The following is a 24,748-nucleotide window of genomic DNA, read 5'->3' as shown; positions in this document are numbered from 1 at the left end:
GGTTTCGAAGGGGCGGGGGGTTAAGCCTATTAAGGAACGCATCCCGACTTTCGGGGAGCTCGGTTCCCAGCAAAATCGGTCCCTCTTTTGGGCGCAAGGGCACGATTATATCGATTAACAGATTGAAAGGGAGGTTAAGGAGGAAAAAACGCGGGCCCTTTCTCATCTCGGGGCTCCGTAGGCCCGACGGCCTTGAGATTCCTCCGGGAATCAATCCCGAGGACGCGCGTCGTGCCCGTGTATTATGATTCCGCGAAAAATCAAACCAACGGGCGTGACGAGAGGGTCTTGTAAGAGAGGTACGGGACATTCGGAGGCTGTGATCCGTCTGCTCGACAGCCGGCCATCGCGGACGGACCCGTCTCGATGCCTAGAACCAACGAGAATATCGTGCGAGTTGTAAAAAAGGGCGAGTTAATAGTTTCGCTACCGTTTTACACACCCTAACAAATCGACGGTACAATGAAAACAATTTCAAACCGGTTCAAAGAAGACTGAGTAGACCTAAACGGTTCGTATTGTCGGACGGTCATTGAGGGGCCCCGATTTTTCGAGGCGCCCGAAAGACTCGGGGCCCGCTATGACTCTGCGCTTATACGTAATTAACTCCAACAATGCAGCGTTGCCTGCATGAGAGAGAGCTGAGCGGGAGAAGAACCTGAGAGGAGGATCGGGGCCGGTGTTGAAAAATTCCTGCATTGTGTGTACGTGGCGCCGACTTCAGGGTCTCGGGTTTCTTCAACGTCTACTTGTCAAATGAGAAAACGCGATTCGCCACCATATAAACTCGAGCCCGAAACCTCGGCTCGTTTCGTTCTTGCCGCATGGCCGTTGTGTTGTTCACACTGTTGAAAATTATTGTAAATTCACTACACATTTGCTGTACAAAAAATAGTTGTCAAATTACGAAATCGGATTGTAGATTTACAGATTAGGTGTAAATTTACGATGAAAATGTTTGATTTTACAAATACTTATAAGAAAAATACAAAAAAGTAATTCCATCGTACTTGTAAATTGAACAAACAGCGAACTTACGGGTAATTCACTGTTTCACGTAAGTTTCGTACAAATATTTTTAACAGTGGAGCTGATTCTCGAGCCGTGGTAGCTGACTGCGTCTAGGTTTTATATAAAACTCGTCCGTCGGAGGGAGAGACGGAAAGCAATTTGAGTATAGGTATCGCGTCGCATATAATTGGCTCAATCCCTGCCGCGTTCACGTTCGAAGGAGAGAGAACCCCGTAACACTTGCGATTTCGTCGGTGAAGATGGGGTTCGAAAGGGATCGGGGGCGGGGGTTGGGGGGGGGGGGGGGTGGGGGATGGGCGGATTTCGTGTAGCCTGCGTTTTTAATGCTCTGATCTTTATGTAAAGCGAAGTCGAGGATCGCACGCTTGGGCGTCAAGCGGAGCGTGAAATTGTATGAATCAAGAAGGCACTGGAGACACAAAAAACAAAAGAGGCCGAATACTCGCTTTCGGATCGCGTCGTTTATAATTTATAATTTCAAATTTCCGCAGGCTCGAGTCATCTCCTTCCTTTCATTCCTACGCAGAGCTATTTTCGTCTTTTATTCCACGCTTCATTTATCCTCCTCCCTTATATCCAACGGTGCAGGGGTCTCTGCAGCGTGATTTTTGTAATCCGTGCTTGATTCTTTCCCTCCTTTGTTGTGTGACGTTTGCTTGTAAGACTTCGCGACACGGTCGATCGGATGGTAAAAAGTAGAAATTAAAAACTAATTAGGGGGCAGCGGGCGAGTTTTGGGGCTAATATCACCGCGCGAAAATCCCTCAAGTACATAACCTTAAGAAAGTTTTTAATTTCGCCAACTAGGTACAGCTCTCCGAGCTCTTGGTAATAATCATAAAGCGCAGTTGCAAAGAGCGCGAGGTGGTTACGTCCGCCTCTAAATCTTTAATGTTCTCTTTCCTCGCTTCCTTCCTTCTTGCCTCTGTGCATTTCGTTTTCTTCGCTTCCTTGCTGCGAGCTTTTGCCCCGCGTTGCATTTACAATGCCGCCGGTGCAAAGATGTAATGAAAAGGGATTTAATATATGGAAGATTCGAAGTCCTGAGAAGAAATTACGGTTATTCGTATTCAGGTTTTTTAAATCAAGCACCAGACCCTCGTCTTTACGACTCACTCTCCACGCCTGTTGCGTCTCATCTTTCGCATCCCTCGGCGGAATGCTAATTAAAAGAAAAACACGCAAGAACGGCGATTTTTGCCGATCGAAGATCTTTGGTAACTCGTAGATACATGCGCGAAATTCACCCACTATTGCGCTCGCTGACCGCGTCATACAAGTTTCCTAAGTTCTTCGTTAGGTCGCCTCGGAAGGTGAAATAGTAGCGGTGGCACCGCCTGCTGCGGCTAGTCTGTGTAGGTATCCGGAACGCAGAAGAAGGGGCGAGGATGACGCGGGGAAAGTTTATCTGGCAAGTTCGTATCCTTATATAATATTTTTATATTAAAACCGTCTACCTTCTGATTTTCTACGTACGTTTCAAAACGAGGTAAAAAATACGGAAGTTTTATGAAAGTAAGGCTGTTGCAGATGGGCGCTGCTCTCGCAATATATTACGCTCTGCAAGAACGGGAACGGGCAAACAGGAAACCGGGAACGGTGCAGCTCGACGGGGACGGAGATAGCGGGCACGTTTTCTTTTTTAATTTTAAGTTTTATGGTCTGATGCTAATATTACTATAAACGCGCGGGGAATCAGCGGCCCCTCTCTCTTCGTCGTTTCATTTTTTATTTTCACAACAACACCGCGGTTAATCCGTTTTCTACGTTTCCTACAATTTCGTTTACACGGTAATTTAATCATTAAGTCATGTATTCAAGAAACGTCGACATACTTATAACACCGCGCGGAATGATCTTGAAATCTGTTTTACCGATACGTGTATGATAGACTAATGTCGTCGGTAAAACAGAGCCATAGATTGTGAAGACCGGTAACGCTAGAACCGCTGCTGCAGGGTGTCAGCGTGGAGAAACGAAAACAAGTGAAATACGCCACCGCACGTAATCCTCTCCGACCCTTCTTCGCGCAGCTAGTTGTTTACTTCCTTTACCCTCGCCCCGGTTGAAGCAAGCCCGAAAGATTTCGTTTTCTCCCCCTCCCCGATATCTACATTTGTATCTCTTCCCCCCCTTGCATCGCTCGTACACACGCGTTATGCTTCATCACCTGCCCGCGTAACGATCGCTCGTATATGCGATAACTTTTTTGTATATGATTTCGCAAATTCGGGACGTGAGGTACGGGGAAGCCCGAGAACTTATTTTTCTTCCTCATCTCGGGGCGAATAAACCGAAACCGTTCACATCGGGCGTCGAACCCGCCCCGCGGTTCAGAATCATCAGCTAGATGTTTACGGGCTGTACGCAAGCGTATCGCGGCGGGCAAATTCCGTAGTCAGCTGACACGGTCTTCGCGAAATTATTGCATATAGTCTGAATACTAAAGCGCGTCGAAACGAGAAGAGAGGATCCGCTGCAGCGCCACCAAGGCGACGCGGTCGCCGGGGAAATTACGGTTTCTTCCTTACTTGAGAGATGTGCATAAACTCTGCATCAGCCGCAGTGGTTCTCTTGCCGGGTTTACCTGCAGCCTTTCGTACGGCGGCAAAGTCGATCCATAACTTTCGGATTTGCTTCGAGAAGCGGGGGAGAATCGTGAAAAACATCGCAGACATTGATTAACGGATCACTGCGAGCCACTTTGGTTACAAAAAACTGTCGCATCTCGATCTGGGGGGATTTTCATCCGCGTGAGAACCGCTGCTCGTATAGAATGCATGACTTGAACCGAAGACACTGCTCGGTCCCCTCGGGCGTCTATCCCTCCCCCCCCCCCTTTCCTTTCCCGCCCCTGCGACGCGGCTCGACGCTTGCTTCCCTCCCCTTCCAGCCAGCTCGTCGGTTAAATCTGCGTTGTTTATTGCAAATGGATTCCGCATCACGATACTCCCGGGTAACTCTTGCGATGGGTAAGTAAGGACGCGCAGGACCCGCTCCAGCCCCTGACACGAGGGTTGTTATCGTCGTTGTTACGACCCGGCCTTTCTACGAGTGTAGCCGGCGACCGCATACCGACAATTATTGTGCGGCTCTTCCGGCCCGGATTTATTTCTCGTCACGATTCTCGACTGTTGTTATGTTTATAATGAATTTCCTCCGCGAAGTAGCGAGCTGCAGCGAAGCGCGGCTGAAACGTGCATCGTTTTACCTCGTGCATGCGTGCTCGTGAATTTGTTTTATTTCATCCGTGCTGCGCGGTTCATCTGCATGCGATAGCAATTACGCATCGGTTAACTTGACGGGAAGATTAGAAATATGATAATGGATTGGAATGAATGCCTGCATTCGCCACCCTCTTTCACAGTTTGACCGGCGTCTTGACGAGTTAGTAATTGTTCGAAACCAGTCTCGAACGGACTCTCTTACATAAATGGACCATCTAACGAGACGTCACCATGCTGCAGTCTCGAATTCACGATATTCAGTTTTTCGTTACTCAGTCGCACGAACAACGTCGGGAATAATAATATGGTCGTCTATGTGATATTTCTTGCAATTTTCGTCAGGTATCAGTCATTCGTACGATGAACTCTTAGTAGGGAAACCAAAAACGTGTAACTAACTAGACAAATTTGGAATTCGAATTTTTATAGTTTTAATTGATCATTCGTAACAAAATGATAGCGAACAGGATAGTCACAAAAAAGGAGCTGTGGGTGAAGGTTATTCGTAACGTTCACACGACGATGGTAGTGACTACGAAAAACGTGACAATGGTAATTTTCATAGCATTAGGTTAGATTGTTCGTTAGAACGAGTTTTGTGTTTAGCTAAAACAAGGGTGGGGACCAAGTCTTGGAAGGATCGATATTTTTAATGGTTAATAGTCATTCGAATCAGTGACACTTTCAAAAATCAATATTTCGAACAATGCATCTTTTGTTATTTTATTTTCGCATGTTTGAAATTTTGATCTATCGGCCGTTCCAAATATTGATCATTCCAACTTTTGGCCCCCACCCTAAAACATTGTTCCAGACTTTGCCCTGACGAATGACGTTACATCTAGAGGGGTATGTCAGATTGATCCTGACCTTGGTAATTTTGCCAAAAGGCGGAGGCAGCCTGGTTTCCGATTAGGTCGAGCCCGCTGTAACCCCACCCTGGTTTTTCCGGCGTAGGTGGTTGCTGGGGTGGACGAGTCGCCTGAGAGTCTCTATACTGCTGGGCTGGCTGAGCGGGTTGCTGCTGAGACTGCTGCTGTTGGGTTTGCGGATGCACAGGGCTCTCTTCAGGGGGCTCGGCGATTGTGCGTGCTTCCGTGGATATGTTGTCTGGAATAAGGAAGTCGAGATCAGAGTTATCAGCGGTAGGTATACAGCGACGAGTACATGAGAAACCGGGGCGAAGTTGAATGGATCAGGATTCAGAACTCAGGACTGAGCTCGTTATGTAGCCGAGATATATCGAATGTCAAGACGTAGACACTACGTATTATACCTGTGCGAGTGTAGGCTGCACGTTTCAAATTTCTCAGCCGTCGAAACGGTGCTTCGCGTTTGGTTTGAAATTAATATCACAATTCTCTGCGACTGACAGGATTAATCAACGGCGAAAACGGCAAGGCCTTAAGGAGCCAGGTCGGTGTAGCGTGTACTATGTACACGTATACGTTATATTATCAGAATAAGAGATTTCACTTAAAGGGTTTCCTGTTTGAGTTTGCTAGTGACAGGAAGGGCGCCCGACTCCGGCCTACAACTCCGGCGGAAAGGGATGGAGAACGGTTGGAGTTCGAGGGCACGGCGAGATGGAACGGAACGGAACGGAATGGAACGGGGAGGCAGAGGTAAGCACGGAATCATATTCTGCCGGGTGTCAGAGTGTTTACTCTGTCTGACGAATTAATTAATTTATTCCGAGATTACGAAAACTGCCCTCGGGGCGACGGGGACGAAGTTCCAGATATCTCGCCGCGGGGTAGGTATGAGGGATATTAGCGCGAGTCGGGAGAAGATATTGGTGCTGGAATGCTGGAATGAGTGGAACTTGAGGAGAATCGATACACCGATCGTACACGGGCGTCGAAAACTTATTCATCGAGTGATTGAAAAACCTGTCGAGACCTAACCGACATCTGCCAGTGTCTAAAGGACCACACGGTCGTTCGCAAGTTACTTGGTCCGGAGAAGAAGGAGCAGCGTTCAGGATTCCGATGGAACAAGGTGTTGCGAATGTTTCCAAAACTCACCCGTGAGAGCTCTGACTTGTTCCGTCGATGCCCCCGTGGCCTTTAGGGCCTCCTCGAGTTGGGTGCGTCGCTTCATCTCAAGGTCGAGTTGATCTTGGAGTCGTTTTCTCACCCTGCGTTCCTTTTTCAGGCGTTTCTGGTAGGCCACTGAAAGGAGCAAAGAAAAAATGGACGAGATTAGCGGAAGTAATATATTTCTGCAGACTTCAGGTACATCGCACATCGAGAATCACATCAACGATAAAAAGGCAGCAATAATCGCTCTCGAGAGATTGATAGACGGGGAGATCGTCGTCCGCGGGAGGCGAAACCCCGCGTGGCGATGCCTCGGGATTATCTCCGGGCTACCGCAGGGGTTCGACCCCCCCCCCCCCAGGTATATATCTAGGCGGGGGTCCGATTGTGCGACTCGCTACCGTCTTACGCTGGCCGGGTGTTGACCAAGACGTCTATCATCGGATCATTAGAGCTTAAGATGGATGGAGATGCGGGTCCGATTGAATACCTGGATGTGGGTGGAGTGTGGTTCGAATCGAAGGAAACACAAAACCACTGAAAAAGTTAGCGGCGATTAAGAGGCTGTAATGAATCATCACGCCAGTAAAATTCGACCCTGCGGAATGATGGAATGAGAGAAAAAGGGGTACACAAAAGAGGAGTGGGAATGGTCTGCATCGGGAATCAGTCACGGGCTTGGTCCTCTTTGTCAGAGATCGATTCGACGGGCTAAACGTGTCCCTGGATTTCGAACTCTCGCTCCAGTAGAAAAAGCGGCTTCTCTTCCTTTCGCAGATTGCGAATATAATCATTCGCGGTCTCATTGTTATCCGGCGAGGGGATAAAGCGCGAGATTCGCGGTGCACGGCGGAACCTGCATCATCGTACATTCATTGTGGCATGCCGTCCGAAGATCGGATCGTTTCTGCGGGCTCACGTTGTCCGCGCTCGGCGAGGAAAAGAACGAAGGGCTTTGTGTTATTCATCGTCCAGGTATTCCACGGGAGCTTTAGCGTTGTAATCGACAAAGCGTCGATCCCGAAGCTTCTTGTTCAGAGACAATAGTGCGCGGTCGATTCCGTTTGATGCCAACCGGGTAAAAAGTCGCACAGAGTTCTTCGTACAGAAGCCCATGGTCAACCCTTGAATATCGCAATTATTTTTTCCACCCTCGCCTCGAGGGCAGCTCCAGCTAAAAACCATTCTTACTTTTTGCTCCGAAGCCATCGGTTTGCAAATCCCATCGGAGCAACACGCGAAGGGTTGACACGCGTAAAAGCGCTCCGGTTGAAAACCGCTGTCAAGTGATTGATTCCCGGCAGACAAGGCGTAGACAACCCCCTCCTCGGGGCACCTCGGTCTTGTATCCACCTACCTAACTACATACACACTTGCGCATACCCCATATTAATACCCGGGCAGGACGAGCGCTGCACAAGGTGTACCGCAACAGCACTGCGCTATGGTCGGCGTGCAGAAAAGCGTAGGTATACCTACACGCGGGAGGAGTAAGAGATTGGCGCAACGGGAGTACGGCGAGGGGGTCGACGGGGGGCAGAGGTAGGGGGGTTAGCACGAGCAGGGCATTATGATGCAAAGATGGCGCGTCGGCAGCACCCTAGAATTAGCCGGAGCACTCGCCATTGGCCGCCTTGCAAACCACTCCTTCGATATATAACTACCGAGTGCATACGCTGCATACTAAGAATGCACGCGATCAGTTGGCAAAGAATTGACGGAGGCCGCCACCGCCGTTGCTGTCTTCCAGGAGTCGACGGGAGTCACCCGGGAGTCCCTCGCGATATTCCGTGGTCCGTAACGACTTGTCGCAAAGGAATTTCAGGCACCGTCACCAGGGGCAAAGTTCCTTCGGACTCTGCTATGCCTGCGTGCATGAACGTATGACGTAATCAGACACTCTGAGGATGGTGACGAGAGGATGGAAACCGGCCGATTCATTCCGCTGCGTGAAAATCGTGAGCCCTTTTCCCTGACCTCCCGGTTCCTTTTCCTCATCCACGAACGCAAGGCCGAATTCTCATGGTACCCCGTACACGGATCGGAGCCCGAGGCGGCGTTGGACTCGTCGACCGAAGGTGGGGAAAAGCCATTAGATAACGCAGTCAACGGAGAGAACTGCTGCACCGCCGGGTCGAGCTCTCTCGGCGAAGCCCTGTCAAAATACATCAGCTACCGCTGTGCGCTCGGTCAGAAACTCGCTCTTCAGGCAGGGCGAAGAGCCCGGCTCCTCCGGACGATGGACTCCCCACGTCGCTTATAGATCTGAGGAATAGATTTCCGATAGGAGGAGGAATGTATAGGTACGTATACATAATAAATCGACGCGATCGCTCCCGTGACCTGACCGCGTTGTGTAATATGCGTGTACCTCGTACAGGCGACGTATGCTTTCTCTCGATTGGATGGGAAGGCTCTTTTTTCTTCCGTCGCGTTGCGTATTTGACTTCTGTTACCGAATTGGAAATCGAGAAAGCAACGCGATCCGTTTTGGGACGAAATAGGTGAAATAACATCCCGCGAACGGAATGCCGTTGTTAACCTTGGAGGGGGACTCTGACGGGCAGTGGCAGACGGTGCGGGCGAGCAGGAGGGATATATCAGCGGCAAACAGTCAAAGTCCGATGGCAATATAACCGAATCTAATCAGGCTTGTACAAACTAATATAGCGGTGTGCAGACGGCACGTCTTCACTCCTCTGCACGCCGGAACCGCCTGACGGAGGAGGATTTGACTATGGAATAGCAATATGATTTACATTTTGAGTTTATATTGACCATTCCGGGCACCTGCAACACGCCCGCAAGGCCGCCTTCATCCCACGAGGTTTTGGGCTAAGAATGACCCCTGCCTGCGGGTCTTGAAGGAAATTAATATCGGTCCGTTTCCCTTTGGACGTATTATACGCCATCGCATTTGCATACTTGGCTCAACTATTTCCCGACATCGAAGACTTTCTTTAACAATTCTTCAATCATCTTTCGCGCTTTCTTGAGACAAAATATCAAACGACGAGTAACTGAAGAGATACTTTTTTTTGGGGAAGATATAATTGGACCGTTTACACTTTCTCTGAGGCATATAATTCGCGGAATCGTGCTAATGCGCACAAGTTTGCCGGACGGAGAATCGGAGTTGCGAGGGTTGGACCCAGCTAAACACCTAATAAAACGACGCCGTCGTCATCGACGCGGGTCTAATAGAAGCCACTCAGCCAGTTAGAACAACGTAACAACTATTATACGCGTGGCAGTAGTTTCAGCTGGAAGCATCTGTGCGCAGAGGCCTCGATATCCATACAAAGCTGTCTGCTGAATAATATTACACTTAACCCTCGCCACTCGGATGATTATAGTTAGCAACGTCGATAGTAGTTGGAGCGTGCATCCTGTGAATGCTAATATAAAGAGTTTGAGGCTTCGAATTACCAAAAAGAACGGTCAGGAAAGCCGTTCTTAGCCGATCGTCAAACCGGGCTTCCCAGTGATAGTCTTTTTTCCTTGGTCTCGTGATGTATCTTAAATAAAACAATGCGACGAACAAGTCCAATGTTTTTTTCTTTCAAGATTTTTCTTCACCCCGACAATGCCGCGTCTAATTCCACAAATTGATCACGCGTGAAAAACGAGAACCCCTGCGGGGAGTCGAGGAGAGGTGGGGACCTTGAAGTTCACCGTTTTGACAGCTTTCCACGGGACTCTTTCTCCCCGGAGTCGTATCAAGGAAATCCATCGGAATTGCCCATAGGCCCGAAACCAACGCCGTGCCCCAATCATTCAAATATCAATTTCAAAGTGTCAACCTTCCCTGGGACCATATGGAAATAGAATCGCGGATGAGCGGGTCTCGCCAGCGAGAGAGAAAAACTGGAGAAACTGCTGGGGGGCGGGTGGAAGACGGAGGTTCGGAGATGGGTCATGGAAATCCAGTTTTGCGCCGCTCGAGCATCCAGGAGGGTCAGCTTATCCACTTTCACTGATATCGAACTTGCGACGTGAACTCAAAAGCTTCTCGGTTTTACATATTATTCTTACATCTATCTTCCACTTGACCCGAACACCGAAGCCGAGGAGGGTGCCTTTCGTCCCCTCGCGCACCTTTTTGTACGCGTATGCCAATCCGGTACTTCAAGCCACAAGTCCTCACCTTCGTCTAAAGGAAAAACCGAAGTCAAGAAGAATTTGAAATTTCTGCCTAGAGTCGATTCCAGATTGCAAGAAATGTACCGCGCCTGTCGGAATCTTTGCCCTACGGTTCATGGTTGGGTTCCTCGGGTTCAGACTTGAGCGTACCGGACTGATTTCGACTCGTGCAAAAAGCGCAGCGTGAAGTTCGCTGCAACTTTCCTCCGATGCGGTAGCCGCTGATCTGCCTCCGTAGCTCGAGGCGAAAGCGTTATACACGCCGCATGGAGGACAGGAATCCTGTGTGGTCTGCTCAGTGTGTCGTCGGCGGGGTTTCGAGTGCACGTACGACTTACGGAGGTTGTGTTACGCCCGGGTAAATTAATATGAAAATATTTACTACATCCACGTGTAACCGTGCACATTGGGTCACCCGAGACTTGCAGGCGTCTGGTTTCAATCGGGGAGCTGCAGGAAGGATGCAGGCAACAGATTTCAACGGTTAAAATCAAACCCTATACATATTTATAACTTTTTCTCACAACAAAGGCGGCACTCGACTCCCAACCATTCCTCAAACGTGTAAAAACCAACGTAAGAAACTGTTTTTAAGTCCATGTTTTAATGGACCATTAACACTGATGATATCTTCTCCTTTCAAACTGCAAGTGACCAACGTCACATTCCGATTAATCTAAACTTGCATCACAAGAGTTCGGATGCTGGCTTGAAACCCAAAGTGTGGCCAAGTTTTTTCCAATGTTTTTCATGAGTTTATCGCTCTCAAAGCAATGATGAGTTGAGGTCATCGTTGGTGATTACAAGGAACAAACTTATGATCCTGGCTTTCGACAGCATCAAGATCACGTTGTTGAAGTCACGTGTGCATGGTCTAATTTCGGTCGCACTGTGGTACCTCGGATTGACAAGTGTTGTCGTATTTTCCGATGGTTGACTGCCGACCGGAGTTCGAAATGCGCTTTCCCCGTTCACCCGCGATGACGGGGAATCGGCATTCGAGATTCCTCCTTTCACTTTTGCGCGCGAACGCCGTCGCAGGTGGATCGAAGGGAACCCGGTACACATGATAGACTCATAATCGTGATGGAGCAGAGCACAGCTGTAGCTGGGGATAGTTTGTCCGGGTCTTATCAATTACAGCCGCGATGCCGAAATGCGGGAGGGGCGGCCTCGTCGAAATGGCCCTGGTATCTTTACTCGCTTCTTTATCAGCTGGAAGCAGCAGCCGTTCACGGTGCCTCGATGTGTACGACGCGTGTTTTATTGCGCGAAAACCAACAGATATCAGGATTATGTGCGCGCCCCGGTAAAATTCGAGGGTGAATTTCGGTAGCGAGAAATATCGCGCCGTGCTGTTCTCAGATGCTCGAAACTGAAAACTTGGCGAAAAACTCCAACCTTCCGTCTTCGCTCGATATTTAGTTACAACTAAAAGAAATCGATCCTATAAGTGGTCGTCTGTTCGAAAGTAAATAAATAAATTGCGCATGATGTAATAAAGTTGCAAAAGTTCTCGTGCAACGAGAAAGGAAAAAATTCGGACCACCCGAGGACAGAGAAGCGAACGTGCAGCTGGGCAAGTGAAAATGCTCGTACATCCGGGCGCAAAGTAGGTTCAACACACGGGGAAGCTGGATAGGCGTACACGATACGTCCATAAATAGATATGGACGTATTCACAGTGGGAAAAAAGTCAGCATTAAGTGCTCGCATGTCCCCCAAGGGAGGAGCGAGGCCCGACGGGAGGTATTAAACGCGTAAACGCGATAAGCTAAAACACTCCCGGGCCGCGAGCCGCGGGGCGCCGCCGGTTCCCGTTCTTCCCTTTTTCCCATTTCGTCATTTTTCCCTTTTGCCGTTCTCTTCCGGCCGCGTCACGCGTCACCCCGTAAATGGAACATCGTCGACCGATGCAGCCCCAAACGGAGGGCTCCGAGCTTTTTCGGTTTCTTTCTCATATCAGGTACCCGGGTCTGTGAGGGAATGCCTGGAGCGTCTGGATTCTTGGAGTGTTTTTGCGGTAGATCCGGGTCGGAAAACAGCGAGGTGTCGCCGAAGGAGTCGCTCGTCTGCCACCCGGTATAACCGAGCGTGTGCATATCTATTATATTTGCCAGTGGGATATGTGGGGACTGGATGGTAGAAGATCCTCAGCTTTCAGCTAAATAAACATATCGTCGAGGTACCCCGCATACACATATTTGTATTACATGTATAAAGGGGCCGACAGCACACGAGCTATGGCAACTACGGTGAAGAAGTTTCTCCTCTCTTCTTTTTGCCTCTCTGTCTCTCTAATAATTTTATTTTTACTCCGTCGGGAGGTTAAAAATTGTACCTATGCAGCCGCCTGTGTTTGTGTGTGTGTGTGTGTGTGAGTGTGAGTTTGTTTTTACGCGCGTGTGCATCGTGCCTTTGTACAAGGCGAGAGGAGAAGAAATGAAATTGAAAATTGAAAGGATTGGCTGTGCGGAAGCATTATGAGGCTTGAGCCAAGGCAAGGAAAATAAATTGAAGGCAAATTTGAACAAGTAAAAATAATAACATTCTCCACGGCGGAGGCGAAGCAAATTGGATTTGTAATTTCGCTACCTCAGAATAGAGATTATACACGTACATACGTATAAATACGTACGTAGGTACACGCATACAATAATCTCTAGGTACATATAAGCTTTTCGACAGTCGGTGACAATCCGGAAATATTGATCGAGCTCTGTGTTACATATTTGAATGCGTTTCTCAAGTCCTCTTTATCCCGCGCTCTGTGTGCGTCTCGAGATGTAAGAGGGTGTATCAAATACCGGATTTCTAGCTTCGAACCCCGCACGTGGGACGGAAGTAAGGCAGGAAAGCCGGGAAACAGAGACGGAGGAATTAAATTCTTAAACTAATTCCTTTCATACGTGAAGAAAAGTCGAATTCCTCCATTCCTTGGGCTCCACCCCAGGGAGCCAATATTAATTCCCATAAATTTCCTTTCAACGAGCATGGAAATCCGCCCCAACCCCCGTCTCACAGCACCGCGATTCGAGGCGGACTGTTTGCCTTTTAATCCCAATATGCAAAGAACGTAATTCTTCTTTGCAGAAAGGGAGAAAGAGGGAACTTGTGCAATATTTAATGGCTTGCGAAGATACCGATATACGTATACAGATATATACGGTATACGTATCGTACCCTCCCCGCACCCGCTGCAGCAGCTCGGTATTCGCTTCCTACATACCGACGCGCCGCAAAACCCATACGCGTTACATGCGTACATTTACAGATAAGAAAAATGCCTTTTGAAGCTTCTACCTTTGAGAACACGAGGAAAACGTACGCTGGAACTTATGCTATATAAAGAGGATCGGTCGCGTCGCAGAAGAGAGTTGTTCCGCGATTATCTCCGACTAGTGTCGGTTTGTAGATCAAAAGACCGCGTTGTTGAATGCGAATTTGGTTGTTTCGGAGACGCGAGCACTGCCCTGCAGGGTCCGTGGTCCTTTGGGTAAATTGAGCCCTGACCAGTCGGGGAGGGCGCATTGCTCTACCAGGGATGAAAAAAGACATTGCGACTGGCTGCAGGACCACTGCGGTTTTATGTTTATACAATGTAATGGGTTGCGTCGAGGCCCGAGCGAGATCGACTCTATCCGCTATGGAATTCTCTTTCACATTTGTTTGCCCCGCTCTTTATCTCACCCCAGATTGGCGCATTAAACTTCCAGCAAAGGGAATACGACCGCGCGGAAGGAGGGAGGGAGGGAGGGAGGGAGAGCCGGACTCGAATTTTCATATTCCAAAGACGTTCTTTCGCTCTTTGTCTCCTCTCCTCCCTCCCTCTCTCCCCCCCTCCCTTCACTCACGGACAACCGTTCTGCAGTCACTGTGTGCGCTATGCACACACCGGCATGTCATAGCTGCCGACCTCTTGCGGTCCCGGTGAGAGAAAGATCAACGGACCCACCGCACCGCGCTCCGTCCGGAGGTGGATGCAGATTGAAAAAATGACCGGCGAACGCTATAAAACGAAGCCCTTTAAATGCCTATAAGAAGCCTTCGACATGTTCCTCAGACCTCCGAGAAACTATCGGGGTTCCACGAATCTCGCCCCCGGACTTACTCGTCGATGATCTTGGCCAACTAACTTCGCTGCTGTCACATCCGCCTCCTAATTCTCTTTAGACGCTTCAAATTCCTGACTTACAACGTCTCGTATGATCGGTGCTGACCTGGATGATCCTCCAACGTTCATTCACACTTCTCCGTATTAATGTCTTGCCAAGAACCAAACGTCTTTCTTCCATGCCGAAGTGGATGACAAGTTTTTAGAAAAGGATTCGATACTTGATTGCACCGAACAAAGTCGTTACAGGTGGACTTGTGAAGGTGGAATGAAAATTCATTTACACAGAACAGTGTATTGGGCATTATATGTACGATGGTGTTCAGAACTAACCAATATACCATGGATGTGAATAAGTGTATAAATGAGAACAGATGTGTTGGCGCATGAGCTGCCGGATGAGCGGCGCTTCTAGAATTACAAACGCGTTTGTGTCACCTGGATGAATTCATCCTCGAAGTAATCGGGGTGGTGGGAAGGAAGCCGCGGGCATTGAGAGCGCGCCAAGACTTAATATTATACGCACGTTGAGTTATGATGTTGTGTGTGTGTGTGTGTGTGTGTGTGTGTGTGTGTGTGTGTGTAATAGGTGAGGGCATATTTTCGGTTAAGGAATCGGGCTACGCGGGTCGAGTAATTGTGTCAAAGCGAGTTTCCAAATTTCAATCAGTTCGCGAGTGGCACCCTTTCCGCCCCACCGACACGCGCCCAACCATCCAGGCATTATTATTTGCTCTCGAGCCTAACCGGTTCACCCGGCCGAAGGATTTTCCAGTCTTTGAATCGCCCTATTTTCGGCACCGAAGCACGAAGTTAGGTGGGCTGGTATTAATATTTGCCAACAATTAACGGTCGAGGAAGGGTGCACCTCACCGGATCCTAACCTCCCTTTTAAGTCCACATCCTGGGACCGAAACACGCGCAAGAAATTGATTTTGAGAAAGTTCAACGCTCTACCGCGTCACTGGAATGTTTGTTACGAAAATTGAACTCCGCTCCTGACGATTATTAGGTATGAAGCTGCACCGTCCCTGGATTGAGTCGTTTAGAGTCAACCGTAATGGAAAGTGAGAAGACACCCGATGTTCGAGTACCCGTCACGTATAGATCACGGCCACATACCGCTCCTCGTCAACCATCCAGCATAGAAGAGTCGTGCAGCGATGAATATCAAGGTTGAATTTAGTCCGGTTGACAGTCGGAGGTGCGCTTAACGCGAGCGAGTGCCTCGAGGCGATTCAATCGACGAGATCGTCCGTCGGGGTTGGCGTGCAGAGGATCGCCAGAGAAGTGGAAAGCGAAATGGGCATCGTCGCGGGTGATCCATCACGGCCTCTCGCTCTCGGCTGGCATCTCGTTAACAGCTGAGTAATTACAAACAGCGATAGTCAACTGAAAAGGACCGTCAAGGCAAGGGTTGCGGCGAGGAGATGATCGCCAAAATCGTCGGGATCAAAACCCCTTTCGATTCGACATAGCGAGTGGCGAATGATAAGAGGAGAAGCAAGATGACGGATGTTCCTCGCAACATGCCAAACTCCGAATCCTGGTAGTAAGGCGCCAGGAAAACCATGAGAACCACGGCGCATTATTTACACAGATATTAGAGAAAGAAGGTGTTTGCGGTCGTGTGTCCATTACTTTATTGGTCTCCTCCTCCCGGGGGCGCGAGGTGGCTACCCTCGATGAGGCTGCAACCAACTAAAACGTACGTCATGTGTGTATATCATGTACCTTTCAGTTCCGGACGACTCAATCCCATATAGCACCTTCCGGTGCACGCGCTTCGTTTTTCCAATCCATATGATCTATCTCTATTAGGTTATATAAATACCGAATGTTATCGCCCCTTGGCACGAACTCGCATCAACGTTTTCCTCCCGAATTTCCGATATGGTATTATTGCCACTTAATTCGCGCGTCGAATTGCGACTCGTACTCGGCAAGCCATGTTCATTCGAGCTCTGGCTAGAGGATCAGGTTGTGGAAGAAGGAGTTGCGTTTCAATGTTCATGAAAACAGTTACCGCGCTGCTGTTTGCTCTTTCGTTAAACGTGTCTTCAGCGATTGCTGGACGGTGAATCAAGGCGGTGACCATGACGCAAGTGGATAGGCACAGTGTGCGGGTGTCAATCTTGGGTCAGTCGGTAGTTGGGAAGGTGATCCGAATTGAACCTGAAACTTGCCGGTGCTGCGTGCGTACTTTTCGGTTCGCAAACCCCATCAGCCCGGGTCCAAGAGAAGCACATACAGATAACCAGAAGGTCGGGCGAGCGGAGGGCCAAAGGGCGTCCGTCCACCGGAGCTTTGCTCGTCTGCAGCGTACTTGGAAAGGACGGGGATCGGCCGACCGAGAGTGGCGAGGCTCGCCTTACTAAATATGTTTTGCATCTAAGACGCTCCTCTGCGGAGTTTAATTACGGGGCTTTGTGGAGCTGGTCTATGTGTGTCAGTATCTATGTATTATACATGGAAGTGACCACCGGTCGGTTGGTCGAGCTCCGTCCCTCCGACCCTTTCCCCCTCCACCGGCGTAACACCCTCCGCTGGCGCCCGTTGTAATGAAGTAACTAGACACCACAGTGGTCGATGAAACGGGACCAAACGCTTCTCGACCTCGCCTCGCTCACGTTTCTTCCACCAAACGGGGTCTCAAAGGCAAGAGACCAGCAGTCCAAGAGAATTTCCTCCTCGAAAACCCCAGAATCGTCGCACGGCAGTTGGTTAGTTCATCAATGTCCCAAGACACCGGAGCTAGACTGCAGGAGTCAATCGTAATTGTGGTTTTCACCACCGTTTGTTACCCTTCCATCTTTTCCTGGATACAAAATATCATCGCGGCGATCGGGAGGAACAGGACAAGTTTTATCAGGGCTACGACGGGTTTGGGGCAGAATCGGGTGGTATGGCCATGGTGCCAGACCGGGTACGAGATAATTAGGTTTGAGTGCACTCTGCTAGCCGCAGTCGGTAACTCAGTTATCAGTGGACACCCCGCGTACAATGGCTATCACAACGGCATCAAACATAACGCATCAATTAACGTGAACAATAAGCGAGAGTCCAGGAGGGCTTCATCGGCGAGTGCCGGCGGTCCGTGCCTCTGCCACGTTGCAAATCCTGCAGACGAACATCCACGTTTCCCGCTACACTCGTTCAATATGCAGGAACACCGAATCGGCTGAGTGTCATATTATCGGAGACTCACGTTTTGCATCTATTCTTGGAAATGTTTTTTCCATCACTTTCAGGTACACTTCGCATACATATATGTTGGCACTATGGCTATACCGGTTCTGGATGTCAAATACGACGGCATTTCGGTGTATCGCGGAATCATTTGCCTACCCAGCGTCATGACAATTACCGACGAAATGTTGGGGTTCGGTGATTTTTCGACTTTCCGTGACGTTCGTTGCGTTCCCACAGTACTTGACCGCAGGATCGAGGCTCTGCGGTGCTTTTCATTATTATCCACAAGTCGTAAAATTATTCCGGTCAGCCATAATAATAGAACAGCGAGCCTGCGACGCGATCTAGCGATAGACATTATAATAAAACATTAATCTCACGAGGGCAATATCGCGGCGATGATATTCGAAGCATGAGGTTGGCGGTGTCATTAGTTTGCGGCACACACCGGAAGCTCTGCACTGTGTGTATTTACACGTATCGCCAACGTGCGGATAGAACATCAGATACACGAACACAGGGCCCTGGATCCGCGCCCGTATTTATCCGCGCATTAACGAGTGTGCGTGCGCACATATGTACTCAGCCTGCGTATGTGTGCGGCAAACCGCATACCCTTGTGTATGCTCGGCATGATGTATGGCAGGGAGGAGTGTATCGATATGCAAGGCTGGCGATAATCGATCCTGACATTCCTGGAGGAGGAGGAGGAACCGTGTGTGTTAGAAAACGTGCAGGATACGCACACTTGCGGGCGGCGCGCGTTCTGAATACGCGAGTGAAGATGAGAGACCGTTTACAAAATTGCGAGATATTTGTCGCCCCGCACTTACCGAAGAAGATGGCCTTTCCCTTTCTCCGACGAACACCACGCGCCCTTATTACGCTGTTTATTCATTCATTTTTACGCGTCATCTCCTCCCCCGCAACCCAGCAAAAGAAAGTATCAACCTCCTAATTCAAGGGGTGGCAGAACGAAAGTGAGAGCGGGAGGGAGGTAGAGAGCTTCTCAAGTAGTTGTAAATTTTGAAATTTTTGAATAATTAATAAGAGAAACAGTGCGGTGGTGGCGTGGCGTCCGGATAATTTGATCGAGAGCGAGAGCACGAGAGGGACAGAGAGAAGTCGGAACGGTAATGGCGGCCATAACCGCGCCAGGACGAGGCGCCCACCACCTGAGCCCAAAATATCACCGCAATTAATGCAATTATAGTTTACAAGACCCTTTCGTAAGACCTTAGGTATTACTAATTCAATATTATGCCTCTCCGGAACGAGGAGTCCCGAAACTAAACCCACGCTAAAGTATACATGTAGGAGTTGCCGATGGTACAGTCCCCCGGTAAATCCTCAATATCCACGCCAAGGTGACAGGGCGCAGTGGCTTCGCACCCCACGGACAAGTCTTTTTCGAATCCGAATCGGTGCAGATACAAGCATCCGAATGAATTTCTATCCGTTCACCGTTGAGGTTAAAACTGTCGAGACGAATGAAAAAATCCATCATCTGCACGTATTTGTAATACCGGCCACCCTCGGTTGTGTAACCTCGGTGCCGTGGACTCGCTTGCGGTCGGCGTAATTACGGATAGGGACCCCAGCTTGGCGGGTTTGGAGAAACCGCGAACATCTTAGCTCACCGTCTTACGCCCCCCTCTTCTTGAGCCGCTGCAGCCCCGCCTCGAAATCACCGAAATGCCGTAAATGTTTTCCGCGGGGCAAGATATTCCGACAAGAGGTCTCGACGTCTCAGCCGAAATCCTAGCGATCCTGAAACACCGCGTCGTCGATCAGCAGGACTGTCGCATTACTCTCGGATATCCCGCCTGGTGCGTGGAAATTAATCGACGGGCGAATTCGTCAAGCGCCATAACGCGGATGCAGCTTCGGACTCGTCCGCCGAACCGATCATTTGGACAATCGGTGCCGAACGATTACAACCCAAACACGACACGTGACATAACCGTTATCCGGAACGAGCCGTTGAGGACCGTTCATGACTGCTGATGACTGTTGACGATCATCGCCGAGCCAAATTGCTCTCTATACGCATTTAGGCAGTCCGCGGTTCACTGCAGGGGCTTTCATGCTGATCCGGGATCACGCCACGTATACGTCCCGTTAGCTCCTCGTTTGTGAAATCAGTTTTATCCGATTCTTCGCCCCCCGAGGAAGAGGCGTTAAACCTCATGGCAGGTGTAGCACTTGTACCACGGTACGGTATTCGACCAGCTCCATCTGCACTTGAGCCCATCCTCCGCCACGGCGGCAATGGTAATAATTAGAAATATGTCTACGGTCGTAATTTCGAGCGAAATGGTTGACGCGGCGTAGGATATTTGCGGGGGTTAGCGGCGTGCAGGCTCGTCGATGCGGAGGGGACAGCGAGGGTTGCGTAAGCCCGTTTACTGCCAATAAGGGCGGCATGCATAATAGAAAGCCAGCTCGAGCTTCTCGGTCCGCGGGAAGTGGGTACGAACCTCAATGTTTTACGCGTATTCACCGAACCCGGGCGTTTCAACAGACGTGCCTTACCCCCCGACGAAAGATCTTCGCGAAGGAAAGGACGAGGCACGCGCCCTCGACTGCGACTGTTCGCCGCTAATGGACGGTGCGGCGTCTATTTTTGATGGGATGCGGCTAACTCGTAGGTGATGATAATGACAACCGGCGGCTAGCGTGATTCCCTGCCGTGACGGCGGTTCGCCGGGTGGTCGCCACCCGTCGTGCCACCCGCCGGCACTGACACCGTCGACGTCGCTAATGACCGGTTACCTACCCCCGCCTTTATTATACCGTCTGTGTGATTTCACCTATTTACACCGTACTAATTCCGGGCAATTTCAGGCCTCCGGCGAAATCCGGAAGGCGTCTCGCGGTTCGAGCATTACCGCAGGTTCCTTGTGGTTAAATACGCGTCACGAGACAGTTTCGGAAGGAGTAGGTATTTTTATTCCAATTTGCGGATAGTGTGTCTGACAATGAAATCGCCATTCTTGTTCCTACGGAAAATTCTTCATGGAAATACCTTCCTTCCTTCCTTCCTCCGTCCAGCCGTCTATCTACGGACCATGGATCCGACCTCCGAATCCTCTGAACACCGTTCGAATATCTACGACGATGATTCGTATCGAAGCAAAAGAGCTGCCGCGGATGATCGTGATTATGCAATCTCGCACCATCGATAATTTTTTCCATTGCACACATATTTCGACACTGTTATTATACGTGCGGTAGGAAAATAATTTCGTTTTACGAACCACGAATGGTTTGACGAAAATTGGTCCACTTAAGACTTTCCCTTGCTCGCACTTATGGAGCGGACCTAACGCAACTGCGTTTAATGTACCACTCATTGTTATACAGCATACAACAGATCTCTTTGCCAGGGCATGTCGCCACCTGGTTTAGCTGTCAGTAGTCAGTGCAATTCTCCATATGATTTGTAGCTATTACTCATTCGGTTATAGACGAATTATCCCATGGCATGACAGTAATTCGCACATCCGTCATAAACATATGTACGTATGCAGAAATACGTATAATTGCCACTGCGTCGGAGTACTTTCTATGTGTAAACATAAACCTACAGTTGGACAGCATATCGTGTGGATAGATATATTTTCGCTGTGCAACAACGCTGCCTAGGGCATTCTAAATATTTGAGCTTTGAAGCGTGACGCGAGGGTAACTAGCTTATCGCTACCAAACTACATTCCTACGAAGGTGTATATTCCCCGGTATTATACGAAAATACGCGTACAGTCACACCCTAGCAGCGATGAAGGTATGTATTTATTATACCTACACACGTTTAGGTTACAAGTATTTCATATAATATTCGCTTAAGGCCGCGACATGGCACGCGCAAATGAAAACATAGGTATATCTGCAAACTGCGAGGGTATAATAAGGGTGTTATTGCATGATCATGCCGTAGACAATCACATGTAAGAAAATTGAAGATTATAATAGGGGGGGGGTGGATGAACCGAGCCTTCCTTCAAAGTTAAGAATCGCCTGACGATATTACACGCGCGAAAAGAACTCTTGCCGGAGGTGAACATACCTTCTTTATTCTCTTTTGTCTTTATCTCTCGCTCGTTTCCAGGCGCACTCGTGAAATTCGTATCAATTTAAGAGAAACTGGTAATACCTGCAGCAGCAAGTTCTCTTTCATCATGCGCGCCGATTCTTGCCTGGCTGGCTGCGGATGAAGGGAGATTAGACGTCGTTTTTCACGTATTTCACCTTGCATGCGAATAAGCTTTGAAATTTCATTTTTCGCTACGTTTCACATGACGGTTTATTTTTCAGCGGGGTGCGGAGTTCGACCCCCCGCCCCACCGCGTGTTCGTCGGAAGTATTATATCAGAATATGCGCGCGCAACGATCCGCAGGAAACCTTCCCTATCATCGGCCTGCAACCTATCCGTACCCTGGCTCACACTCGCAAATTCTCTGCTCTGCATCTCCGGATGCCGCGATTCCTCGCAATCTCAACTTTTACACCTGCACCTGCCATTTATCAAAAAGCTGCTGTCAGGACCCTCGCTAAGAGCTGGAGACTGACAGTTGACGTAAGGCCAACAATGATTTTGGAACAGTATAGCAATAAGAATTCGTTCAAGCAGCTTGAATGATTGCTTCAATTTTCATGCACGCAGAGTCATTGGGTTTTTTTACAACGAAGGTATTCCAGGTCGATCTCTCTGATTTGATTCGTTTTGTAATATGTTACAGTAGACTGAAAACTAAGTGACATACATTTTTTTTTATCTGCCAATAAACACTTTAAGAGGGTGAAACCACCCTCCAAAGTATGGCATGTCAAAGGGCGATTTGGCAATTTTTTTTCCCTTTCTTTGATTGAGAAAATTAAATTTTTCATTTCTTATTATAAGAAAACTTTTCCAGTTCGACTGGTTAAAACATATTACGTTCTTGTGGGTGAAACTGCCAAATCCCCCGTTGATACGCTTTACTTTGGAGGGTGGTTCGCACCCCCTTAAAGTGTTTAATGACAGATACTACTATAACATATTGCAAAAGAAATCAAATCGGAGAGATCAACCTTGAATACCTTCTTTGTTAGTTGGTCTGAAAACCTCTGAATCGGGATTCGTAATGCTGCAAAGGTAAGGCGAGAGTCCCGAGCGCAGCCTTAAGCCGGATCGTGCGGAGTTCGTTTTCTCGGTTGACCACTGATTACCGTCGGCGAGTGGAGAGCCGGTCGAAGCGTGGGTAATTCGCGGCTCTGTATTACGCGTCGACGTACGTTCTATTTTTACGTAAGGATGTAAAGAGGGGCGTCATCAGAGAGGAGAAGTAGGCATGCGTACGCAGGTAAATCTAGAAGTGCATGCGATACACCGGCTGCCCGATTGTGAGTCGATGATCCGTCAAGCCGTGATGCCTGCAAGCACGTCGCCCGGAGAACAACGCCTGTAAGCTCCGGCGGGCGAAGCCTTTGTGAGCGGGAAAATCGAGCGTTGAAAAGCTCGCGTCCGGAGCTTTTCTCCGCAAGGGAATGTTCGATCCCTGTTTTTATTCGCGCCTTGCAGCTAGCGTTCCTCCTGCAGACGATGCCCAGGTGACCGCAGAGGCGCGGGGCGTCCAGTCGAGGGGCGAGTGCTCAGCGACACCCGTAACATCCCTGAACTTAATTAAACACCGAGAGCAAAGCCAGCTTAGTTCGCAAAGTGACCGCAACGCCATCGCCTGCACCGTCACCGTTGACCCCGGCCGTGTCAGCTTCCCTTGCTTTGTACTTTCGCTCCTTGTCGTTGCCATCGGATCTGCGTCGAAACGATGCGGCCGATCAACACCATAAGAAACATGAACACCCGACGGCAATTTATTCTCCAGGGTGCCGGAATGCTCGTACAGTGTTTCCAACTCACTCCCGTTAGAATACTTGCTCGACTTTGCACGATCGTTTCCTCATTATTATTATTATTATTATTATTTTTTGTATATTATCGTAGTGCGATCCTTCAGCTTCATTTTAATCGCTTGACAAGACCCAAATTCCAAAAACTGATAAAGTTACAACTGAGAATGTGGAACGTTCCGCAAACTCGAAAAAATTGCCGTCTACGTTTTGTTTGAACAACAGCATTGGAAAAAAAATTTAGTGAACTTTGAACCAACACTTTCGTATTGAACGGACCGGAATGTACGAGACGCAGCAAAGTGTTTACAGTTGGACGCGTCGTTTTTTGAATACAGGGAAAATGCAGCCATCGATAAAGCGAGAAAAGGTGAAATTTCAGCTTCAAAATGATAGCCTGGATAATAATGATTCGCCGGGAATCGATCATTTATTTTCGAATACTTCGTTCATCTACAAACGTAGCCCTCATTTTATTATACTCACAGTGATCATGGAGATGATAGCTTACACGATGCATTAGTCTTATTAATTTTTCTTTGCAAAATATAGTTGAAAAGCTGTCATTTAAAACCGCGAATTCTTCAATTGCATTGGACTTTTGAGCTAAGAAAACGTTTTATAGGGTTCCAAGATTGGACGCCTCCCGAAGCTTGCAGCGAATGATTTTCTCCTCTTTCGTAACATCAGATTCCAAGAACGACGTGCAGATTTTCAGTATTTCTTTTGAAATGTGCAAGAACTAATTGAATTACGAAACTTTACCTGATATGTGGCAGTATACGACTGGTCGATCAACGAACTGATCGGTTCCAATGAGCTTATTTTCATTCCCGTTGCAACATGTGCCGAGACAAGTTCCCGTTTTCAGATCCCTCGATCAGCTCGGTTAAAGTCACCACTGCAGACTTCGCAGCATTACAGTCATGCGTTCTTCCGAAGCTCGATTATACGCAATCCCAGACATCGCAGTGACATTTCTGCAAAAAGGATGCTCATCGTGGAGCACAGAGCCAGAGGGTGGCGGATGTGCCGGGTTGACAACCCTTCGAGAGAGGGTTTCGTCGAGGTAACAAGACTCAGCGGTGGAGACGGGGGGGCGGCG

General features: G+C 48.9%; 1 protein-coding gene across 3 annotated transcripts in view; it reads right to left on the bottom strand.

The window, feature by feature from the left end:
* The window catches only part of LOC124177872 (dachshund homolog 2), a 183,044-nt gene that overhangs the window by 9,422 nt on the left and 148,874 nt on the right, over positions 1-24,748 (bottom strand). For all 3 annotated transcript variants that reach the window (XM_046560766.1, XM_046560767.1, XM_046560768.1), the window contains 2 exons: positions 6,287-6,433; positions 5,130-5,369 (listed from right to left, as the gene is read on the bottom strand). In XM_046560766.1, the coding sequence (XP_046416722.1) occupies positions 5,130-5,369; positions 6,287-6,433 (387 nt within the window). The remainder of the gene's footprint in view (positions 1-5,129; positions 5,370-6,286; positions 6,434-24,748) is intronic.

The sequence above is a fragment of the Neodiprion fabricii genome, chromosome 3, assembly GCF_021155785.1.
Source record: "Neodiprion fabricii isolate iyNeoFabr1 chromosome 3, iyNeoFabr1.1, whole genome shotgun sequence".
NCBI lineage: Eukaryota > Metazoa > Arthropoda > Insecta > Hymenoptera > Diprionidae > Neodiprion > Neodiprion fabricii.
Note: the sequence above shows the minus strand (reverse complement) of the source record. Positions and strands in the feature narration are given on the sequence as shown.